The sequence below is a fragment of the Carassius carassius genome, chromosome 21 (genome assembly GCF_963082965.1).
Source record: "Carassius carassius chromosome 21, fCarCar2.1, whole genome shotgun sequence".
Classification (NCBI taxonomy): Eukaryota; Metazoa; Chordata; class Actinopteri; order Cypriniformes; family Cyprinidae; genus Carassius; species Carassius carassius.
Window position 1 is genome coordinate 291,109 of NC_081775.1, and position 23,280 is coordinate 314,388.

The following is a 23,280-nucleotide window of genomic DNA, read 5'->3' on the forward strand; positions in this document are numbered from 1 at the left end:
TTTGTGATATATATGACGACACACAACCCCCCCCCCCCCCCCCCCCGGGTCCTTTTTATAATCTCCCTAATTCTGAGGTCTCAAGGTTGGCAAGTATGGACATCACTGAATTCAATGATGAACTGCCTTTAACTATCATTTTGCATTATTGACACACTGTTATTGTCATTATTGACGCAATGTATTTTGTTTAAAGCGCTATATAAATAAAGGTGACATGACTTGACTTGACTTGACTTTCAAAACCACTTACAGTACAGACCAAAAGTTTGGACACACCTTCTCATTTAAAGAGTTTTCTTTATTTTCATGACTATGAAAATTGTAGATTCACACCGAAGGCATCAAAACTATGAATTAACACATGTGGAATTATATATGGAATTATATACATAACAAAAAAGTGTGAAACAACTGAAAATATGTCATATTCTAGGTTCTTCAAAGTAGACACCTTTTGCTTTGATTACTGCTTTTCACACTCTTGGCATTCTCTTGATGAGCTTCAAGAGGTAGTCACCTGAAATGGTCTCCCAACAGTCTTGAAGGAGTTCCCCGAGAGATGCTTAGCACTTGTTGGCCCTTTTGCCTTCTGTCTGCGGTCCAGCTCACCCCTAAACCATCTCGATTGGGTTCAGGTCCGGTGACTGTGGAGGCCATGTCATCTGGCGCAGCACCCCATCACTCTCCTTCTTGGTCTAATAGCCCTTGATGCCTTCAGTGTGACTCAACAATTTTCATAGTCATGAAAATAAAGAAAACTCTTTGAATGAGAAGGTGTGTCCAAACTTTTGGTCTGTACTGTATATTTTCCATTATACAGTTCCTGCGGTTTGCACTGTTTTCCATGTTTCCTCAATGACTGAAAGAGTAGAAATCCCTCAGGCTGAGTGCAGTGCAGAGAGTAACACTGACCACTCCTCCTCCTGTTGTTGCGAGCGAGCGGTCAGTCACGTGTGTGTAGGATGGCTGAACTTAAGGCGCGGGTACACTTCTCATTCAGCGTTCCTTTCCGTCTCGTGCACAGCCGCATCCGCACAGCTTTCAAAAGTATACTCAACTGCTGATGAGCATGGATGGATGAGCTCACATGCACAGTTCCACTGGGTGCGCGGCTGTTCACGAGCTCTCTTGATGACGATAATAATGTAATGCTCATGGTGTGCGGACGGCCGAAAAATACTTTGGCCTTTTGCCTCATTGCAACTCTCTGTTCTAGACTTGCACAATGTCCTTTATGTGTTTATTAAGTCTATTAACGCCCGTTAACACAGGCCAGAGATGCTGAAGACAGACGCACAGAAAAAATACTGTAGAAGGCAGATCACTCACTATTCATGATGCACAAACTATATTGGAAGAAAAGCCTCAATATTGATTTGGGGATTTATATGAATGTATTTCTGAGGGGAGCTGACTGTCTTCTGAAAAGTTTGCGTGGTATAATTTCACAAAGCTTGTCAGAACATTCTGTTTTTGCTTCAAATTGGGTTATTATTAAATCAAATTATGTGTATGATTATTATTACATAACTAAATTATATGAAATGATATAAATGATATGTGGTATATGAATTATATAACTGAAATTAAATTAGGTAATATTGCATATTTAGGTTAAATAAAGATGTCAGTCTTGAACTTTTTCTTTTTAGGAAACAAATCAAAGAAAAAATAAACTAATTCTACTGTTTCTAATGTTCTGTACATTTTGTGTCCAGTGGGAATTTTTTTATTTTTTTTTCCATCATTTAAAAATAACAATAATAATAACAAAAATAAATAATAATATTTCAGAGCTGTAACAATACTGTGATCCCGTGATATTTTTGCTTAAGGTTATCATACCGTCAAAATCTCATACCGGCCCATGCCTAGCTGTAGTTATCCATTTTTGTATTAAAATCTTTGAGCCATGACGTTATAACAGACCTCATTGTCATGCGGTGGCAGTTGTTGAAGGAGTTGCTTGATCCGATGCTTTTCACCAATGCTGTTGACATAAGGAACCTTGTCTTCAGGGAAAAAGCTGTAATACTGATGAACCTGTGTTTACACAAACATAAAAAGACAAAAAAACTGATCAAATAATTCATATAAACAGCGAGGAACAATATCAAAGTTTGACATAATAAAGACTACAGACATTGTGTATATAGGGGAAGATGGGGGAAATGCCCCCCTTCCAGTCAGGATTTAGAACGTATCATAGTACTGCTCTCCTTAGAGTTACAAATGACCTGCTCTTATCATCTGATCTATTGGATCTTAATGCTGCGTTTGACACAATTGACCACAACATTCTTTTGCATAGACTTGAATACTTTGTTGGCATCAGTGGAAGTGCATTAGCATGGTTTAAATCGTACTTATATGACCGCCATCAGTTCGTAGCAGTGAATGAAGATGTATCCTATCGATCACAAGTGCAGTATGGAGTACCTCAAGGCTCAGTACTAGGGCCGCTACTCTTCACGCTTTATATGTTACCCTTGGGAGATATCATCAGGAAACATGGTGTTAGCTTTCACTGTTATGCTGATGATACTCAGCTCTATATTTCTTCGCGGCCCGGTGAAACACACCAATTTGAAAAACTAATGGAATGCATAGTCGATATAAAAAACTGGGTGACGAGTAATTTCTTACTGCTAAATTCTGAAAAAACAGAGGTGTTAATTATAAGACCTAAAAACTCTTGCATGTAATAACCTAGAACACTGTCTAAGACTTGATGGTTGCTCTGTCAATTCTTCGTCATCAGTTAGGAACCTAGGTGGTCTATTTGATCGCAATCTTTCCTTAGAAAGCCACGTTTCTAGCATTTGTAAAACTGCATTTTTCCCTCTCAAAAATATATCTAAATTACGGCCTATGCTCTCAATGTCAAATGCAGAAATGTTAATCCATGCATTTATGACCTCAAGGTTAGATTATTGTAATGCTTTATTGGGTGGTTGTTCTGCATGCTTAGTAAACAAACTACAGCTAGTCCAAGATGCAGCAGCAAGAGTTCTTACTAGAACCAGGAAGTATGACCATATTAGCCCGGTCCTGTCAACACTGCACTGGCTCCCTATCAAACATCGTATAGATTTTAAAATATTGCTTATTACTTATAAAGCCCTGAATGGTTTAGCACCTCAGTATTTGAATGAGCTCCTTTTACATTATAATCCTCTACGTCCGCTACGTTCTCAAAACTCAATTTGATAATACCTAGAATATCAAAATCAACTGCGGGCGGCAGATCCTTTTCCTATTTGGCGCCTAAACTCTGGAATAACCTACCTAACATTGTTCGGGAGGCAGACACACTCTTGCAGTTTAAATCTAGATTAAAGACCCATCTCTTTAACCTGGCTTACACATAATACATGCTTTTAATGTACAAATCTGTCAAAGGATTTTTAGGCTGCATTAATTAGGTAAACCGGAACCGGGAACACTTCCCATAACACCCGATGTACTTGCTACATCATTAGAAGAATGGCATCTACGCTAATATTAGTCTGTTTCTCTCTTATTCCGAGGTAACCTTAGCCTCCAGATCCAGTCTGTATCCAGATCAGAGGGTAACTGCAGTCACCCGGATCCAGTACGTATACAGACCAGATGGTGGATCAGCACCTAGAAAGGACCTCTACATCCCTGAAAGACAGTGGAGACCAGGACAACTAGAGCCCCAGATACAGATCCCCTTTAAAGACCTTGTCTCAGAGGAGCACCAGGACAAGACCACAGGAAACAGATGATTCTTCTGCACAATCTGACTTTGCTGCAGCCTGGAATTGAACTACTGGTTTCGTCTGGTCAGAGGAGAACTGGCCCCCCAACTGAGCCTGGTTTCTCCCAAGGTTTTTTTCTCCATTCTGTCACCGATGGAGTTTCGGTTACTTGCCGCTGTCGCCTCTGGCTTGCTTAGTTGGGGTCACTTCATCTACAGCGATATAGTTGACTTGATTGCAAATAAATGGACAGACACTATTTAAACTGAACAGAGATGACATCACTGAATTCAATGATGAACTGCCTTTAACTATCATTTTGCATTATTGACACACACACTGTTTTCCTAATGAATGTTGTTCAGTTGCTTTGACGCAATGTATTTTGTTTAAAGCGCTATATAAATAAAGGTGACTTGACTTGACTTAAGAACAATGTGGATTTACTTTTAAACTGTTACATATTTACATATAAGTTTACCTTGTCCAGAAAAATTATGGATCAGCCACTGTAAAAAAATAAAGAAATAATATATATATATATATATATATATATATATATATTTAAATATTAAAGTTTTTTTTTTTTTTTTACTATGCTAGCCTGAGTAAGTGATCTGAGGCAAGCCTGCCCAGAGATGGTCCTTGGGAGTGTTTCATCACATTTGTGAAGTGGGTGCTGGTGAACAGTGGATCTCCATTCACTGCTCCATTCACAAAATGAATCCCTGAATTTAGCGTAGACAAAAAGCTCCCACTGCTGAGGACGAGCTGCAGCATTTACAGTTTTTTAGGGACATTCAGCCGAGTATGGTGACCCATACTCAGAATTTGTGCTCTGCATTTAACACATCCAAAGTGCACACACACAGCAGTGAATGGGCAGCCATTTATGCCGCGGCATCCAGGGAGCAATTTGGGGTTCAGTGCCTGGCTCAGGGCACCTAAGTCATGGTACTGCCGGCCCAAGACTCGAACCCTCAAGTCTAGGGCTCTCTCTAACCACTAGGCCACAACTTCCCCATTTATAAGAGGAAGTGCCCTGTCCCCACTGGTACCAACCATCATGAAAATCACATGTACTCCTGCTGACCTTTCCAACATGAAATCTCCTGTTTCTCCACAGGTTCCATCCTGCACAAAATCTTCTATTTCTCCACAGATCCCTCCCAGCCTCCTTCCCCCAAAAGAGTAAAAAAAACATTGTCCTTAGTCACTCTGGCTCCACCGCTATCTTCCAAGTTCCCACAAGTTCCCTCCTTGGTTCCATAAGCTGTCTGCTCCTCTGTAGCCCTCCAAACCATTAATATTCACATGAAATGACAAAATTAAAGATATAATAGCCATACATCAAAAGTGCTCATTTATGGTCAAGAGAAAATAGTGCCATCTATTGTCAAGAGAAAAAGATGGGAGATCATCTTACCCAAAGAAATAAGCGGTCTATTGACCCTTGCATTAACTACTTAAAAGTTGTGTGTAAAATCAAGAAGACTTGATCAATGTGTTGGTCTTCAGGTCAGTCACTACACAACTTCATTTAATTATTATTATTATTTCAATTTGTCAAAGATGCATCAGTGTCATATTTAAATTGGTGGTCTTGGTTTAATATGTAATTAGGGCTGTACTGTAGCTATCGAATATTTTAGTAATCGAGTATTCTACCAAAAATTCCATCGATTAATCGAGTAATCGGATAAAATGTGTTTTTGCTTAATTAAAGTGCAATATTAAATATGCAAGAGAAAATAAGACTCCTGTGTCTCTTAAAATTAACAACTTAGTTTCTTAGTTTTTAGAATTTTTTATTTTTATTTTTTAAATGCATAGAATCCAATGCATACATCAGCAAAATAAACATTTAATTTAGTACCCATTGTTTCTCTGTCTGTACTTGTACTGTGAACAATGACAATAAAGTTGACAGATGAATTAAGTGCATTTAAGTGCCATTCAGTTGGGGTTTTAAATAAAGCATTTTCTGAGATGCACATTAAACATTAAACACATAAAACGTTAATTTAATTTATCTTTTAATTATTGAAAATTAAGCAAACTTAACTTTTTGGTACTAACCCACAATAACTAAACTAAACCAGACTTTTATTTTGACGGGTTGGCGTACCTTTACAGTTCTGTGTATGTGATGTGATGCTAGTTTTACTCAAATCAAACGGTCAAATGCTCATGAAGTGACTGTTAGAGCAGTTCTGGAGATGATGTTCATGTGTTCACGTCCTTATTTAGTGAGACAGCAGACGCTGAAATCACCGGAGCGTCACGCGCGCTTCAGTGTGTTAATAAAGGAACTTGCGCTTCTGCTTCATTCATTAACACAGACGCGCAGAACATGCAGGATTCATATTTAAATAGACAGTTCCGGCTTAATATTTACAGATATTAGTCCATATCATGATTTGATGTAAGTGCAATGACCCATTTTTGATTAATTCATTCAAAACTTGGCAAATTCCATGCCATTGCGCGTTAAACTGTAAATTCCGTTTTTATGACTGGATTTCGCGATTCCCTCCGCGTTTTCTGCATTGCGGAAATCCTAGGGCTCTAGTTGTGGTATGCCAGCTCTATCTTGCAATGGACACACGCCACGACGTTCTCTTTACGTTTGCCCGCGCTCTCAAATCAAAACACTGCTGACTTCTGTGTCTCCTTCCGCTTTGTGGGTGACGTAAACGCGTTGTGTCACATTAAAAAAATGATTGCGAAAGAACCTGACATGAAATTTAAAATAAATTAAAAGAGGCTTTGAGGCAGAGGAATTTGCCACAATCATTTTTTGTAATTGCATTACTCGAGGAATCGTTTCAGCCCTGTATGTAATACTAAACTAAATCAGGTCAAAATTGTATGGAATGTGCTTTTGCATTCTCGTCTATACTGTGGTAGTGCTTGAATAAATTAAATTAATCATGTAAATGTCTTTTCCTAAAACTTTTTAAATATTTATTTACATTTATTGTATAATTGATGGTGTCACTTAACTATATATAGGCATATTTAACTATTATATACATTTTAAATTATGATGCAATGCACTTATTGTGTATGTGTTATTAGATTGGATATACTTTATTAATCCCCAAAGGGACACTTAGAATACATGTGACTACAATATCCTTTAACTAACACAGTTCTGTCTTAGATAAGTTATACATTCTAATAGCACTAGGCATGAATGATTTCCTATATAATTCCTTCAAGAAATAAGGCTGAATAAGCCTTTTGCTAAAGCTACTCTTAAGTATAGAGGGGAAGTATAGAGTTAGAGGGGAAGTCGTGGCCTAATGGTTAGAGAGTTGGACTCCCAATCGAAAGGTTGTGAGTTCGAGTCCCGGGCTGGCAGGAATTGTGGGTGGGGGGAGTGCATGTACAGTTCTCTCTCCACCTTCAATACCACGACTTAGGTGCCCTTGAGCAAAGCATCGAACCCCCAACTGCTCCCCGGGCGCTGCAGCATAAATGGCTGCCCACTGCTCCGTGTGTGTGTGTGTGTGTGTGTGTGTGTGTGTTCACTGCTCTGTGTGTGCATTTCGGATGGGTTAAATGCAGAGCACAAATTCTGAGTATGGGTCACCATACTTGGCTGAATGTCACTTCACTTCATATCCAGGGTTTTATGAAAGAAAGAGCATAATTGTCCATAATTGCCAGCAATTTTGCCAGAGTACCAAGCTACTCAACAGACTCAGCCTTTTTGATGAGTTTATTTAGTCTGTTGGCATCCTTAGCTTTGATTCCCGCACCCCAGCATGCCTCGACTCCCAGTATTTGTATAATTTCACAACTTCCACATAAACCCCTCCAATACAGACTGGAGAGGGTGGGGTATTATTTCTTCTGAAATCTACCACAATTTCTTCAGCTTTTGCCACATTTAACTGCAAGTGATTTTCCTCACACCACTTCACGAAACGGTCAATGAGATCTCTGAACTCCTCCTCCTGCCGTTTCTTTACACAGCTTCCTATAACTGTCATCCAAGAATTTTTGTAGGTGATATAACTCAAAACTGTCTCAAAAGTCTGCAGTGTAAATTGTAAACAGGAAAGGAGATAGAACAGTTCCCTGAGGTGCCCTGATGTTACTTATCAGAAATTCAGACACACATCCCTGTAATCACACAAACTGAGGCCTGCCCGTCAGATAATCATGGATCCAAGTGACTAAGGAAGCATCCAACTGTATATCGTCCAGTTTTGCCTTCCACAGTCTTGGCTGGATGGTATTAAATGCACTGGAAAAATCAAACGCAAAACATGAACTGTAGTGTTAGGTCTACCTAAAAAACAATATTCCTTCTGCAAAAGATATATAATTGCATCCTCAACACCCACCCAAGTGTCTGTAGTCATTTAGTGCCATAGGATGTCTATTCTTAAGCACTGGAATCAGACAAGATGTTTTCCATTGCAATGAAACTCTCTAAAGTTTCAAACTTAAGTTAAAGAGATGCTGAAGTACTCCACACACCTGGCTAGCAGATGCCTTCAGTACATGAGGACAAACGCCATCTGGTCCAGCAGATTTTGATTTAGCCTTTCAAGCTCTTTCCTCACCTTATTGGTTGTGATATATATAGTCCAGTAGGGGTGTAAGAAATATCACAATTGCAATATTTAGTTTGGCGATACTGTATCGATTCTCAAAAACGTAATATCAATGCTTAAAAAATAAATGAATAAAAAAAATCAGGCAGTTGTTTCGTTTTTTAAGTTTATTTCCCGACCGCTAGATGGCAGTCTTCATCTCTGAACAAATCCTTAGTTAGGAAATACTAGCATTTGAGAACGCCACTAATGTTAGCGTTAATGTAGTTCACTGCTAGTAATGGAGGGTGAAAGAATTGTCCCACTTCAAGTTTCAATATACAAAGCTGAAGTGTTGTTAAGTGCTGTTATTAAGCCTCTCATCAAAAAACCACAACTTGACCCCAAATAACTAGTTAATTGTAGACCAATCTCGAATCTCCCTTTTCTGTCCAAGATACTAGAAAAGGTGGTATCCACACAATTATATTCCTTCTTAGAGAAAAATGGTATATGTGAGGATTTCCAGTCAGGATTTAGACCGTATCATAGTACTGAGACTGCTCTTCTTAGAGTTACAAATGATCTGCTCTTATCATCTGATCGTGGGTGTATCTCTCTATTAGTTTTATTGGATCTTAGTGCTGCGTTTGACACAATTGACCACAACATTCTTTTGCATAGACTTGAATACTTTGTTGGCATCAGTGGAAGTGCATTAGCATGGTTTAAATCGTACTTATATGACCGCCATCAGTTCGTAGCAGTGAATGAAGATGTATCCTATCGATCACAAGTGCAGTATGGAGTACCTCAAGGCTCAGTACTGGGGCCGCTACTCTTCACGCTTTATATGTTACCCTTGGGAGATATCATCAGGAAACATGGTGTTAGCTTTCACTGTTATGCTGATGATACTCAGCTCTATATTTCTTCGCAGCCCGGTGAAACACACCAATTTGAAAAACTAATGGATTGCATAGTCGATATAAAAAACTGGATGACGAGTAATTTCTTACTGCTAAATTCTGAAAAAACAGAGGTGTTAATTATAGGACCTAAAAACTCTGCTTGTAATAACCTAGAACACTGTCTAAGACTTGATGGTTGCTCTGTCAATTCTTCGTCATCAGTTAGGAACCTAGGTGTGCTATTTGATCGCAATCTTTCCTTAGAAAGCCACGTTTCTAGCATTTGTAAAACTGCATTTTTCCATCTCAAAAATATATCTAAATTACGGCCTATGCTCTCAATGTCAAATGCAGAAATGTTAATCCATGCATTTATGACCTCAAGGTTAGATTATTGTAATGCTTTATTGGGTGGTTGTTCTGCACGCTTAGTAAACAAACTACAGCTAGTCCAAAATGCAGCAGCAAGAGTTCTTACTAGAACCAGGAAGTATGACCATATTAGCCCGGTCCTGTCAACACTGCACTGGCTCCCTATCAAGCATCGCATAGATTTTAAAATATTGCTTATTACTTATAAAGCCCTGAATGGTTTAGCACCTCAGTATTTGAATGAGCTCCTTTTACATTATAATCCTCTATGTCCGCTACGTTCTCAAAACTCAGGCAATTTGATAATACCTAGAATATCAAAATCAACTGCAGGCGGCAGATCCTTTTCCTATTTGGCGCCCAAACTCTGGAATAACCTACCTAACATTGTTCGGGAGGCAGACACACTCTTGCAGTTTAAATCTAGATTAAAGACCCATCTCTTTAACCTGGCATACACATAACATACTAATATGCTTTTATTATCCAAATCCGTTAAAGGATTTTTAGGCTGCATTAATTAGGTAAACCGGAACCGGAAACACTTCCCATAACACCCTATGTACTTGCTACATCATTAGAAGAATGGCATCTACGCTAATATTTGTCTGTTTCTCTCTTGTTCCGAGGTCACCGTGGCCACCAGATCCAGTCTGTGTCCAGATCAGAGGGTCACTGCAGTCACCCGGATCCAGTACGTATCCAGACCAGATGGTGGATCAGCACCTAGAAAGGACCTCTACATCCCTGAAAGACAGCGGAGACCAGGACAACTAGAGCCCCAGATACAGATCCCCTGTAAAGACCTTGTCTCAGAGGAGCACCAGGACAAGACCACAGGAAACAGATGATTCTTCTGCACAATCTGACTTTGCTGCAGCCTGGAATTGAAATACTGGTTTCGTCTGGTCAGAGGAGAACTGGCCCCCCAACTGAGCCTGGTTTCTCCCAAGGTTTTTTTCTCCATTCTGTCACCGATGGAGTTTCGGTTCCTTGCCGCTGTCGCCTCTGGCTTGCTTAGTTGGGGACACTTCATCTACAGTGATATCGTTGACTTGATTGCAAATAAATGCACAGACACTATTTAACTGAACAGAGATTACATAACTGTATCCAATGATGAACTGCCTTTAACTATCATTTTTGCATTATTGACACTGTTTTCCTAATGAATGTTGTTCAGTTGCTTTGACGCAATGTATTTTGTTTAAAGCGCTATATAAATAAAGGTGACATTGACATTGACAAGTGTGCCGTCATTTGAGCTTTTGTGGTAACGTCCACTGTGGGGCTGTGACACTGGCACCAAATCGGTTCCAACCACTTGCCGCAAACCATGTGAAGAGGCTCGTGCGGGACGCAGCCATAGGTGGGAAGGTCAACCCACGGATGCAGCTTTCTCTCATTTTGGGGGTGTTTTGTGCAATTGGTGCAGTGCTCACGTTGCGGTTTCGGCGATTCCATGCAGAACATAAATACCAACTGAAAAACCTGTGAAATCCAAGTGGAAAGGTTCAACATCTGTATTTATTTTATTGTTTTACAATTGTTTTGTTTTCTTTAAGAATCCTGTTAGCACTTTATTTTTCATTGATATTAAGCAGATGTAATTATTTTGTTCAGATCAAAATGTTATGACATTTCATGTCATAATTTTAAACTTGAACTGTGAACCTTTAAAGCAGGGTTCAAAAATATATATGGTCTTTTTATAAAATACATTTTATATGTATCATACATTTAACTAAAGGATCCTGCAATCACTTTAATTTATCCCCCTTTACTCACACTGCACAAAAAGTGGTTCAATAACGTTGAATGTTACAGGGACTGATTACTGCAAATGCAGATCCCACAGTGTTCCTTACAATATATACTATTCCTAAAATAAGAAATATCCCAATATATCGACTTGCTTACAGTATCGCAGTGTATCACAATCGTATCACCAGATTCTTGGCAATACACAGCCCTGTAGTCCAGTGTGACAAGGAGGTGACATAGGTGGGCTGGAATGTACGCAGAAGTTTGTAGAGGACGACAAAGACATACAAAAATTCATGGACGGTTGTGGACTATCTCTTCATTATTTCTACACCAACTGAGCATGTAAAAGTTCTGGAGTTTATTCTAAATGTGCCATTTACATTTTGAAGATTTCAGACAATTCCATCAGAGAAGTAGCAGAAAAATGAAGAGTAGCCAAATCAACAGTTTGGTACTGTCACGGTCTGGTGTGCAAAACAAAGTGCATGACCAAGAAGTAAAAAAAACAAAAAAAACATGGAAACTAACTAGGTAGGGTAATGGAGACACAAAAACTAAACTAAAACAGATCATATATGTGACAGTTTGCCAACTCTCAGTCTGGTGTGTCCTCGCATCGACAAAAAGTCAGACAGAAGTGGGAGGGTGCCTGACAGAGCCATAGGAACGGAGTGAGGAGGCACAGCCAGAGGAATGGAGTCCAGAGGTGGCGGATGGTCATTGACTGACCAAGGCGGAGCCAAAGGGACGAGGGAGCCCGGTGGAGCTGGTGGGATGACGGACCACGGTGGAGACGACGGAGCAAGGAGCCAAGGCGGAGCAGATGCGACGAAAGACCAAGGTGGAGTCCAGGCTGAAGCAGAGAGAGGGGATCCTCATGCCAAGGAGGAGCTGGAGACTGGAAGTCACAAGGCGGATCAGAGCGCCCAGATAGTACTGACTGTAGGTGAGCTGAGGGACTGACAGTCATCAGCAGAGATGGAGCTGAGGAACTGGTTTAAGACGAGGTAGTAGAGGGAGGCTGGGAGGGAACACCAAAGACATAGGATATTCAGGGCTGGATGGAAAAAGTGGAGACTCAGGAGATTCAGGGTTGGACGGAACCAGCGGAGACGCAGGAGATTCAGGGCTGGATGGAGCCATCGGAGACAAAGGAGAACTGGGAATTACCTTCCCAAACAAGTCATTAGAAAAATGACCATTAGTTCCTCCATATGATTCCCAGAAACCAAATGCAGCAGTCGCAGGAGTGTGGGTGGGGCATTCCTCCAAGCACTTGATCTCCCCCAGTATTCCCTCAACGCACATTGTTGCCAGCTCACGCACCCGGTTAGTCACGCTCGAGTTCTAGCTCAGAGGCGATAACGGCACTGGCTCTTTAATTGTAGCATGCTCAGGATGTGGGCTCTGGCATTTGCTCAGTGCAGCAGGAAGACATCTGGCTGGCGAATGGAGATCCATTATTCTCCAGCACCCACTCCACAAAGCAGCAAAATCCTCCTTGGGACCGTTCGCTGGCAGGCGTGCCTTGCTTAGGCTGGTGATGTACCAGCGCAAACACAGAGGCTTCAAGGTGCAAACAAGGCAAGATTAGAGTTTGCCAAAAAACATCTAAAAAAGCCAGAGCACTTCTAGAAAAGCATTCCTTGGAGAGCTGAAATTAAGATCAAGCTGTACCAGCCTCTTTTGCAATGGCCTTTTGTGTCTTGCCCTCCTTGTGCAAGGTGTCAATGGTCGTTTTTTGGACAACTGTCAAGTCAGCAGTCTTCCCCATTACTGTGTAGCCTACAGAACTAGACTGAGATACCATTTATTAATTGGAAACAGCACAGATGTTCACTGTGTTATCCGGCGTGAGCAGCGGGCCACTGGCATATCTTTGCTCATTATGATTTTTTTTTCCTGTCGATACTGAAACACACTTGAACTACAAGGCCTATTTTACCTAATGAATAATAGTTAAGCTTCAAATGGGCAACATGGAATATGGAAACGTTAGTATTTGTCCCGACTGAGAGAGTTTTTTTGTTTATAGCTAAGCCTATATTATTATTAACTGTAATTTTATTTATCCATTAGAATTATATATTTTAAATTCTTGTTCTGTTCTGATAAATGTGTTAAATATAAAGGATTTGTCATAAAGTGAAGGGAACTAAAAATATCCTGTTGGTACATTAGCCTATAACATTATTAGGCCTGCCATTATTATTTCTGAATGTAATACAATGCAACTTATACATGACTTACTTTTTTTTTTTTCTCTCACAAACTTAATTTATTTTTTAGTTTGTTAAGAAAAAAAAATGATGCAAACGAAACAAAAATAGGCAATTAATCGTTAAAATGTGTTACTGTGGGTGAACAAATTTACATCATATACTTAGGAACAGAGTGTCATGCTGCCTGATCTCTGTTTCCCTGGGTGTCCACTAGTGGGCTCACTTCCCCATAGGCACCTCACCGTAGGCACTACAATTCCCACTAGCCTTGTCCCTTCATCACAGTAATTGAACTCCTGTTAACTGCACCAGGTGCCTTCATTTAATAGTCATTAGTCTCCCTATATTTACCAGTCTTTTCCTGTTGTCTGTATGGAGTCCTTGCCTTACGTGTCTTTACATTTCCTGCCATACCCATGTCACATGGACTACTTTGATGATGTTTTTCTTACCTTTCTGGACATGGACAGTAGACCGTACAAACAGTTTCAATGGAGGGACTGAGAGCTCTCGGACTAAATCTAAAATATCTTAAACTGTGTTCCAAAGATAAACGGAGGTCTTACGGGTTTGGAACAACATGAGGGTGAGTTATTAATGACATAATTTAGATTTTTGGGTGAACTATCCCTTTAAATTATATGAAAGCAGGTAAAGAAGGGTCCATTTAAAATCACTGAAGTTGTCAATTAACAAAGCTCTTTTTTTACATTGTGTGCATTTTGTTGATTATAATGAGAGAACTGGAGTTTAAATTTGATGACGCTTTATTAATCTGTCCATTCTTTAGAGTTTAAAGGATTTAGCTAAATCATGCAGGTTTAATTTATTAGTTTCTTGTTTTAAAGGAGTCATGACACACAATTTTCACTTTTCCACGAGAATCAATGTATGTTATGATTGCCTAACGATTATACACTGGCCGGGAAGCCGATATTTAAAAGTGAAGCGTTTGTTTACCACAGGGTTTGTAAAATAGCCCACGTGCACGCGCACTCAAATACAAGATTTTGATATACCATATATGGACACCGCAGCAGGAAGCTCGCCCCTTCCCCTCTCCCCCTCATATTCAGTCGAGAAAGACGCTGGAACGTAGTGCACACGTGAGTTGCTCTGTGGTTGACTGCCAGAATCAACATGTTAATGTGTTTTCTCTACCAAGAACGGACCTAGCTATCAGAGACCAGTGGATTAAATTCATTTTTAATGACGCGGTTCCTTCAACCCTTCCACTGGTTTATCGTTACGTGTTTGTGCTAAACATTGTACGCCGAAATCCTTCACAAATTTGGGGCAATATCAGGGCGAAGTTGGCATCGAAGCTCGGGAAAAGCGCCCTTCCAACAAAATTGCCTGCAATTGAAACGGTAAGACTGTGTTTTTATTGCTCTACTGTGTGTAACAAACAGCATAACTGCTAATGCGGCTATTGTATGCTATTGCGTCTGTCACTAGACAAATAAACGAAAGACTGGAGGTGAAGTGATTATTTATGTTCCCTGTAAACGGACTGCAAAAACGGACTTTTGACTGCATTATAATGATTTCTTAATTCAGAATACGATCAAGATTGCGTAGGTTGATGTGTTCGGGGAATTTGCCAGTTAATAGTAACATTTAGGGCTGCAACTAACGATTATTTTGATAATCGATTAATCTGTCGATTATTTTTACGATTAATCGATTAATCGGTTTATGTACTTATATTTTAGTTTTTTCAAATTTTTTCCCCAAGTAAATTATTAATAAATGGTCTTTATCCTTCAGCATAGATTTTTAAGAGATTTTAACCATTTTGCACTGTCATATCCTCATCAAAAATATACCTGGAGTTGTTTTATTGTGTTAGTAATCCTTTGTCGAACTCTTCTGCAATCAGAACACTGACCCATACTCTAGCAAATTTCACAAGTAGATTTCAGATAATGTTTTCACCATGGCAGTCCTTAGAGCTACTAAAGTAGTTTAACATCCCGAACAAAGCTTATTAAGGAATCTTTCAGAACATATTTTCACGAAGAATAAGGATAAAACAGAATAAAATTGCAGTGCATTGTATTTTATTATTTACTTGGAAACAGCTTTATAGCTTTTGCTGTGAAATTGTAAACAATCCTTAGAAAAAAGTGCCAATGGCATGAAACCTAAATGGAACTCACAATTGAAAGTAAAATCCATCAGAAGGTTGTCCAGAAAAAGAAAATTGGACACACACAAAAAACCTGCTGTGTGAAAAAGAGCAGTGAATACTTAGAAAAAAAGTCAATTTCAAATATCTTTAAACATTTAAATCTCTCATTCAGTCATAATTAGGCTGCACGACTGAATTTTGAACTGGTAAACGACAAACTGATCACAGAACATGTTTGTAAAGCTTTAAATGTTAACTGTTAAAAAGCAATGTTATCAGCTTTTACGACTAAACATTTGCAAACAACATTGTACTGGAGAATCTGCACAAATGAAAGTCTTAGGGGCCGTTCACAAATCGCGCCTAAAAACGTGTGGAAAACGCTAGGCGCACCGCTTTCTCCTTCTTTCCAAAGCGCTCGTGCAGTTGCGCCCCTGAGGCGTCTGCCTTTGCTAAGCAACCATGACGTGCTCTCTCCTTGAAGATGCGGAAATTTCAACAAAGGATAAATGGATTTGCAGCTCAAAATATCGCTTGCAGTAGCTCTGCTACTAAATTTATTTCAAAATGGAAATCCATATACAACTATGATCAGCTGTTCCTTTCATCTTGACTGAGCTTTTAACGTTGTTACAGGGAAGGATGAAGTCGATTGGTTAGTTCTTGTCACATGACCCGCGGTGCGCTAGCTGCATTCTGAAAAGTTTAAATGTTTTTAACTCGATGCGGTACGGTGTTGGAAATAACGAACTTGAGCGCGCAAAAGACGCGATATGTGAACGTCCCCTTTTTTGAAGGCTCAAAGTATAGTACTCCCACATCACGCTGAATGCTGCAGAGACGCTGTTCGGGAAGCACGTGACATAAAACGAGGCCAGCTATTGGCTATTCGCTACTTCTCCTGCTGTACTGGCTGAGTAAAACCTCCGGTGGCTCATTACTGCCACACTTTGGTCACCGCGGATTTGAAATATGCAAGAAATGAGCCGCTTACGGCAAATAAAAGTTATTTAGCAACGAATCGATGACTAAATTAGTTGACAACTATTTTAATAATCGATTTTAATCGATTAAATTGATTCGTTGTTTCAGCTCTAGTAACATTTAAAGCCCCTTAAATGAACGAAATGACTCGAAAAAAGATTTGTTCATTTTGATGAACGAGTTTGAACAAGAGAGTCTGGCGTTGCCAGATTGGGTGTTTTTTCCGCTACATATTAAGGCCGGTTTACAGTGGGTTTTAGGTGGGTTTTCGCCTGGAAGGCTTTATAGAAATCTGGCATCCTACTGAACGAAGTTAAACTGAGAGAGCGTGGCGTTCACAGACACCAGAATGAACGAGTTCACAGTAACGTTCATCAGGCAGTAATGCGGTACGTTCAGTTCAGTCCAAAACATGAACGAGTTCATGAATTATCGTTCAATGAACGCGTCCAGGCACAACTCTGGCGGGAGTATTAGCTTCGAGGTATGGGGAATGGCTGCTAACGTACTTTGCAAAAAACAAATGACTGAGATCATCATGAATTCGGTTATTGTTTATTTATTGCCTAACGCTTACATGAGGCCCCATCTAGTTTGTGTGTGTGTGTGCTCACGTCTTATATTTGTGTGTGTGTGCTGTGCTCATGTCTCATATGAGTAACTTTATGTGCGTAGATAGTTCATATACATGTATGTGTGACTAGTACTTAGTATATATGCAAGCGTGTTTCATATGTGTGCGTGTGCGAATGAAGTTTGATTTAAGCCCTAAACGGCGCCTCATACTTATTCACTGGCCGGGAAGCCGGGAAGCCGGTCGCGTTCATTCACAACTTGCGCCATGATGTCAGTTTGTAATGATATGCTAAAGCGTTACCTGCGGTGTCAACCCCCCTCCTTCCTGCAACCAATCAACGTGCCCCTCATTTGCATTATTATAATGACAGTCCACGACAGCCAAAATATCGCATCAGATCTCGCGAGACAATAATGCCTACAGAGATAAGGGTCTGAGGAGCTCTGTGTTTATTTTTTTCCACTTTTCTTTATTAGAAGGGCCTGAAAAACTATAATACAGCAGTAGGTATCCAAGGTAATACGAGGGTATGACTCCTTTAATTAGGCCTAAATAATGGAAGTGAAATTATACAGTGCCTCACATTTTACGAAAAGGAAATAATTTATAAAACACACAACAATTTCTTAATCGTAAAAGGCGCCTTCCAGGAGGGGGAAAATCCATCACAAGTTCCCTTTCAAGGGAACTTCGAACTCTGTATTTACTGCCTCAGGTGATGCTCCCCTCGCCTAGAATAGAGGGTTGGAGCTCACCGCTCCCGTGCGATCCAGCGCCTCTGCGATGCTTGGGAACCTCTCTGTACACACGCTTGCCTGTGTACTTTCTCAAAACCACATAGTGGTCAGTGTGCATGTTAACGCTTTGCGCACTGTCTGAAATCCACGTAAAGTGGTAGGTGTGCACGCAAGACTCTGCGCACTTTCTGAAATCCACGTAAAGTGGTAAGTGTGCACGCATGACTTTGCGCACTTTCTAAAACCCTGTACGCTAGGGGTTACGCGCTTCGCTTCGTTCCCTTTCTTATAATAATTAGCCCTGGGTTCCATGGGCTTCATTCAACCAGTGTGTATTTGTTATACACCTCAAGCATCGCTTCCCTCAACATGAGGGGCTGGGTGGACTCCCACATATTGTGGTTATCAGGTGGTAGGCTTCATCAGGCCTCCCTGATGGTGAGCTCCCACATACTGTGGTTGCCAGGTAGTAGGCCTCACCAGGCCTCCCTGGAGATTTAGCTCCCACATACTGTGCGTCTCCTCTATATAGCATATTGTGGTTTTCAGATAGTAGGCTTCACCAGGTCTCTCTGAAGGTGAGCTCCCACGTTCGGTGGTCGCCAGGTAGTAGGCCTCACCAGGCCTCCCTGGAGATTTAGCTCCCACATACTATGCGTTTCCACGGAATAGCATGTTGTGGCTTTTTCAGATAGTAGGCTTCACCAGGTCTCTCTGAAGACGAGCTCCCACATACTGTGGTTGCCAGGTAGTAGGCCTCACCAGGCCTCCCTGGAGATTTAGCACCCACATACTATGCGTTTCCATGGAATAGCATATTGTGGCTTTTTCAGATAGTAGGCTTCACCAGGTCTCTCTGAAGACGAGCTCCCACATACTGTGGTTGCCAGGTAGTAGGCCTCACCAGGCCTCCCTGGAGATTTAGCTCCCACATATTGTGCGTTCCACTAAATAGCACATTGTGGTTTTCAGATAGTAGGCTTCAATAGGTCTCTCTGAAGACGAGCTCCCACATACTGTGGTTGCCAGGTAGTAGCCCTCACCAGGCCTCCCTGGAGATTTAGCTCCCACATACTGTGCGTTTCCTAAAAATCTCCCGCGATTTGTGGTTGTCAGGTAGTAGGCCTCACCAGGCCTCCCTGGAGTCGAGTTCCATATTGCTTTCAGTTTCCACTGAGGTGGTTATCTGGTAACAGATAGTAGGCCTCTCTAGGCCTCTCTGTAGGTGAACTCTCACATATTGTGGTTATCAGGTAGCAGGCTTCACAGGCCTCTCTGAATGTGAGCTCCCACATACTGTGGTTGTCAGGTAACCTTTCAGTACACACGCTTGCCTGTGTACTTTCTCAAATCCACATGGTGGTCAGTGTGCACGTTAACGCTTTGCGCACTGTCTGAAATCCACGTAAAGTGGTAAGTGTGCACGCAAGACTCTGCGCACTTTCCTTGGGCTTCATCCAACCGGTGTGTACTTATTGTACACCCCAAGCCCCCTCAACTTGGGGGGGCTGTGTGGGCAATTCTCGGGTAGTTCAGCAGCGCTCCCCTTTTCTGAAAGGGTCAGCTATGAGCATGCTGCTCGGAGCTCGGAGTCTTCCTCTCTTGGAAGACTGATTCCCGGTTCTTCAGAGCGCTCCAGTACCACATACTGTTTGAGACGCTCTGTGAGAGAAGGCATCCTGCTGAGGCAGGGGCTGAGTTCCACGAGAGCCCCTCCTTAGAACAGTATTAGTAAAAAGTGTGCACGTGAAATCTTTGCGCACTTTCTGAAATCCACATTGTGGTAAGTTCGCACGCTAGTCTCTGCGTTCTTTCTAAAAACCCTAGATGGTAAGGGCTTTGCACTGCTGCTTCGTGCCCTTTCTTGAGTTGGTTTAAGCCCCGTTCATCTTGGGCACCACTCCACCTAGGTATCCTCGGATACCTATCTAGAACAGGGCGCCACTACTAGAGTGCTGTGGGGACAGCCCTTTCGGCAAGTTTTGCGAAAGCTAGCAGTAGCCCCTTTGTGACAGGCAAAGACTTGGTAGAGGAAAGTGCCAGGCTCTTAGCCGTATCCCTTTAAAGGAATCTCTGTGATTCCAAGCCTTTAGCTCTACCCCGGGTCAGGGCCCTACAGGATAAGTTGGGTATGTAGCTTAGGCCTTTGGCCGTTAGGGATAATGTCATAAGGCAGCCGTCAGACCTTCCCAGGGGCGACTCCCGGTGAAGAGAAAAGCGGTAGAGTTGGTACTTAGTGTTTGCCATGATTCTGGTCTGCACTCCCCTCAGCATGGCGGCGTGGGTATACTGTTCCCCATAGTGTCCCCTCAGAGGACGCAGTTCGAAGTTCCCTTGAAAGGGAACGTCTCAGGTTACGAATGTGACCATGGTTCCCTGAGAGGGAACGAGACACTGCGTCCTCTAGCTCCCTGCCATGCTTCGGACGCAAGCTTCACGAAGAAGATAGTGACGGGTCCTATGGGCACGTATTTATAGTCGCGCTGGTAGTGACGTCAGAGGATGTCGCCGGCCAACACGTTGGCGTTTTTCAAAGTATGCTTCAGACACGGGTCACGACGAGGTGTTCCCCATAGTGTCCCCTCAGAGGACGCAGTGTCTCGTTCCCTCTCAGGGAACCATGGTTACATTCGTAACCTGAGACGTTTTCTGTTTTTCTCCTGGATTACGTTCCTCAGTTTCCCTCAGCTCATTGTCCTGTATTATTTGTATGTATGATTCTTTGTTAGTGTTTTCTCCTTGTGGATTTATTAAAAATACTTCTTGGATCCTACTTTTTTGTTGTGTGCTTTATATTACTGTAGCACATGCCATATACATTGTATTAAGTATTACAAACAGTACCTTAATTGTAGCTTTCTATAAACCATAAAAGAGACAAATGTGCAAAGATAAACCAGGTCTGCCTGCTACCCAATAACAAACTCCTAAGGCTCTTGTTGTGGGACCTAAAGTATGGAAATCCACCTGATATGTACAAGTGGCAAGTTCTTTCATTTGTCCAATCAGACATTGCTACTTTTTATGTAACACATTTTCCATTATGAATCATGATACATCTTGATTCATTTATCCATTAAGTCTTACCTGGATTTCTTACCACAAGTGAACTGCTGAGTACATTTTCAACTGGGCAAACCCTGCAATTGTTTATATGTAAGCCAAAACAAATCAAACTAAAGAATAAAAGATAAATGCCATGTTTTGTTCATCCCCATCTACCGAACCTGCCTTAAGTGACAGCCAGGTAACAATTGTGTTTGCCATTATCTTTAGCATTATTTGTTACTGTCGTGAAATTAAACCACTATTTAAACCTCAATACAGCCAGCTTAATGGAGGGGTTTTTCTGAATGAATGAATGATTATACAATTCAGTTATTAGGATAACTGAATGTTCCCCAATTTATATATCTCTATATTCAAAATTTTATTTACTGTACATTAATCGTTACATATAAACATATCATAGCATCATTGAAGTAATTGTAATTGCAGAGTAAATGGATTAAGGAAAATGGTAAGATGAATTTTGTGATACTGATTTTATGATTGGTGTAAATGTCCTATAGTGTATAGTGTTAATGAAGGTAATTAAAACATGTAAAACAGTATGAAACTATATTATTTGTGCTTGTGAGAAAGACATAGAAACAGATGAGGATCGCTGAGCATGCTGGATTTGCTGTCGAACATTTCATGGTTGAACAGATGGAAAGTAAATGGCTCATGTCACAGAATGAACCGGTACGTCTCTCTTTCTCCCTTTATCTCTCTCTCTCTCTCTCTATCTCTCTCCCTCTCTCTCTCTCACACACACACACATAGGGTTGTGCACACACATTTCCGGGGCAGGTTCTCCAGTGAAAAAAAGAGCACTCCTCTCATAATTATTAATAAAAAAGAATTGATCTAAATCTTTGTGAATGGTTTTAATGAAATCTGTCCTATATATACAGGTCCTTCTCAAAAAATTAGCATATTGTGATAAAGTTCATTATTTTCCATAATGTAATGATAAAAATTAAACTTTCATATATTTTAGATTCATTGCACACCAACTGAAATATTTCAGGTCTTTTATTGTTTTAATACTAATGATTTTGGCATACAGCTCATGAAAACCCAAAATGCCTGTCTCAAAAAATAAGCATATTTCATCCGACCAATAAAAGAAAAGTGTTTTTAATACAAAAAAAGTCAACTTTCAAATAATTATGTTTAGTTATGCACTCAATACTTGGTGGGGAATCCTTTTGCAGAAATGACTGCTTCAATGCGGCGTGGCATGGAGGCAATCAGCCTGTGGCACTGCTGAGGTGTTATGGAGGCCCAGGATGCTTCGATAGCGGCCTTAAGCTCATCCAGAGTGTTGGGTCTTGCGTCTCTCAACTTTCTCTTCACAATATCCCACAGATTCTCTATGGGCTTCAGGTCAGGAGAGTTGGCAGGCCAATTGAGCACAGTAATACCATGGTCAGTAAACCATTTACCAGTGGTTTTGGCACTGTGAGCAGGTGCCAGGTCGTGCTGAAAAACGAAATCTTCATCTCCATAAAGCTTTTCAGCAGATGGAAGCATGAAGTGCTCCAAAATCTCCTGATAGCTAGCTGCATTGACCCTGCCCTTGATAAAACACAGTGGACCAACACCAGCAGCTGACATGGCACCCCAGACCATCACTGACTGTGGGTACTTGACACTGGACTTCAGGCATTTTGGCATTTCCTTCTCCCCAGTCTTCCTCCAGACTCTGGCACCTTGATTTCCGAATGACATGCAAAATTTGTCCAAAAGTCCAGTGCTGCTTCTCTGTAGCCCAGGTCAGGCGCTTCTGCCGCTGTTTCTGGTTCAAAAGTGGCTTGACCTGGGGAATGCAGCACCTGTAGTCCATTTCCTGCACACACCTGTGCACGGTGGAGCTGGATGTTTCTACTCCAGACTCAATCCACTGCTTCCGCAGGTCCCCCAAGGTCTGGAATCGGTCCTTCTCCACAACCTTCCTCAGGGTCCGGTCACCTCTTCTCGTTGTGCAGCGTTTTTTGCCACACTTTTTCCTTCCCACAGACTTCCCACTGAGGTGCCTAGATACAGCACTCTGGGAACAGCCTGTTCGTTCAGAAATTTCTTTCTGTGTCTTACCCTCTCGCTTGAGGGTGTCAATGATGGCCTTCTGGTCAGCAGTCTTACCCATGATTGCGGTTTTGAGTAATGAACCAGGCTGGGAGTTTTTAAAAGCCTCAGGAATCTTTTGCAGGTGTTTAGAGCTAATTAGTTGATTCAGGTGATTAGGTTAAT

The 23,280-nt window shown here is 41.2% G+C and overlaps 1 protein-coding gene across 3 annotated transcripts in view; it reads right to left on the reverse strand.

The window, feature by feature from the left end:
- prickle2a (prickle homolog 2a) overlaps nucleotides 1-23,280 on the reverse strand; it is a 152,629-nt gene that overhangs the window by 60,564 nt on the left and 68,785 nt on the right. For all 3 annotated transcript variants that reach the window (XM_059502949.1, XM_059502947.1, XM_059502948.1), the window contains exon 3: nucleotides 1,933-2,046. In XM_059502949.1, the coding sequence (XP_059358932.1) occupies nucleotides 1,933-2,046 (114 nt within the window). The remainder of the gene's footprint in view (nucleotides 1-1,932; nucleotides 2,047-23,280) is intronic.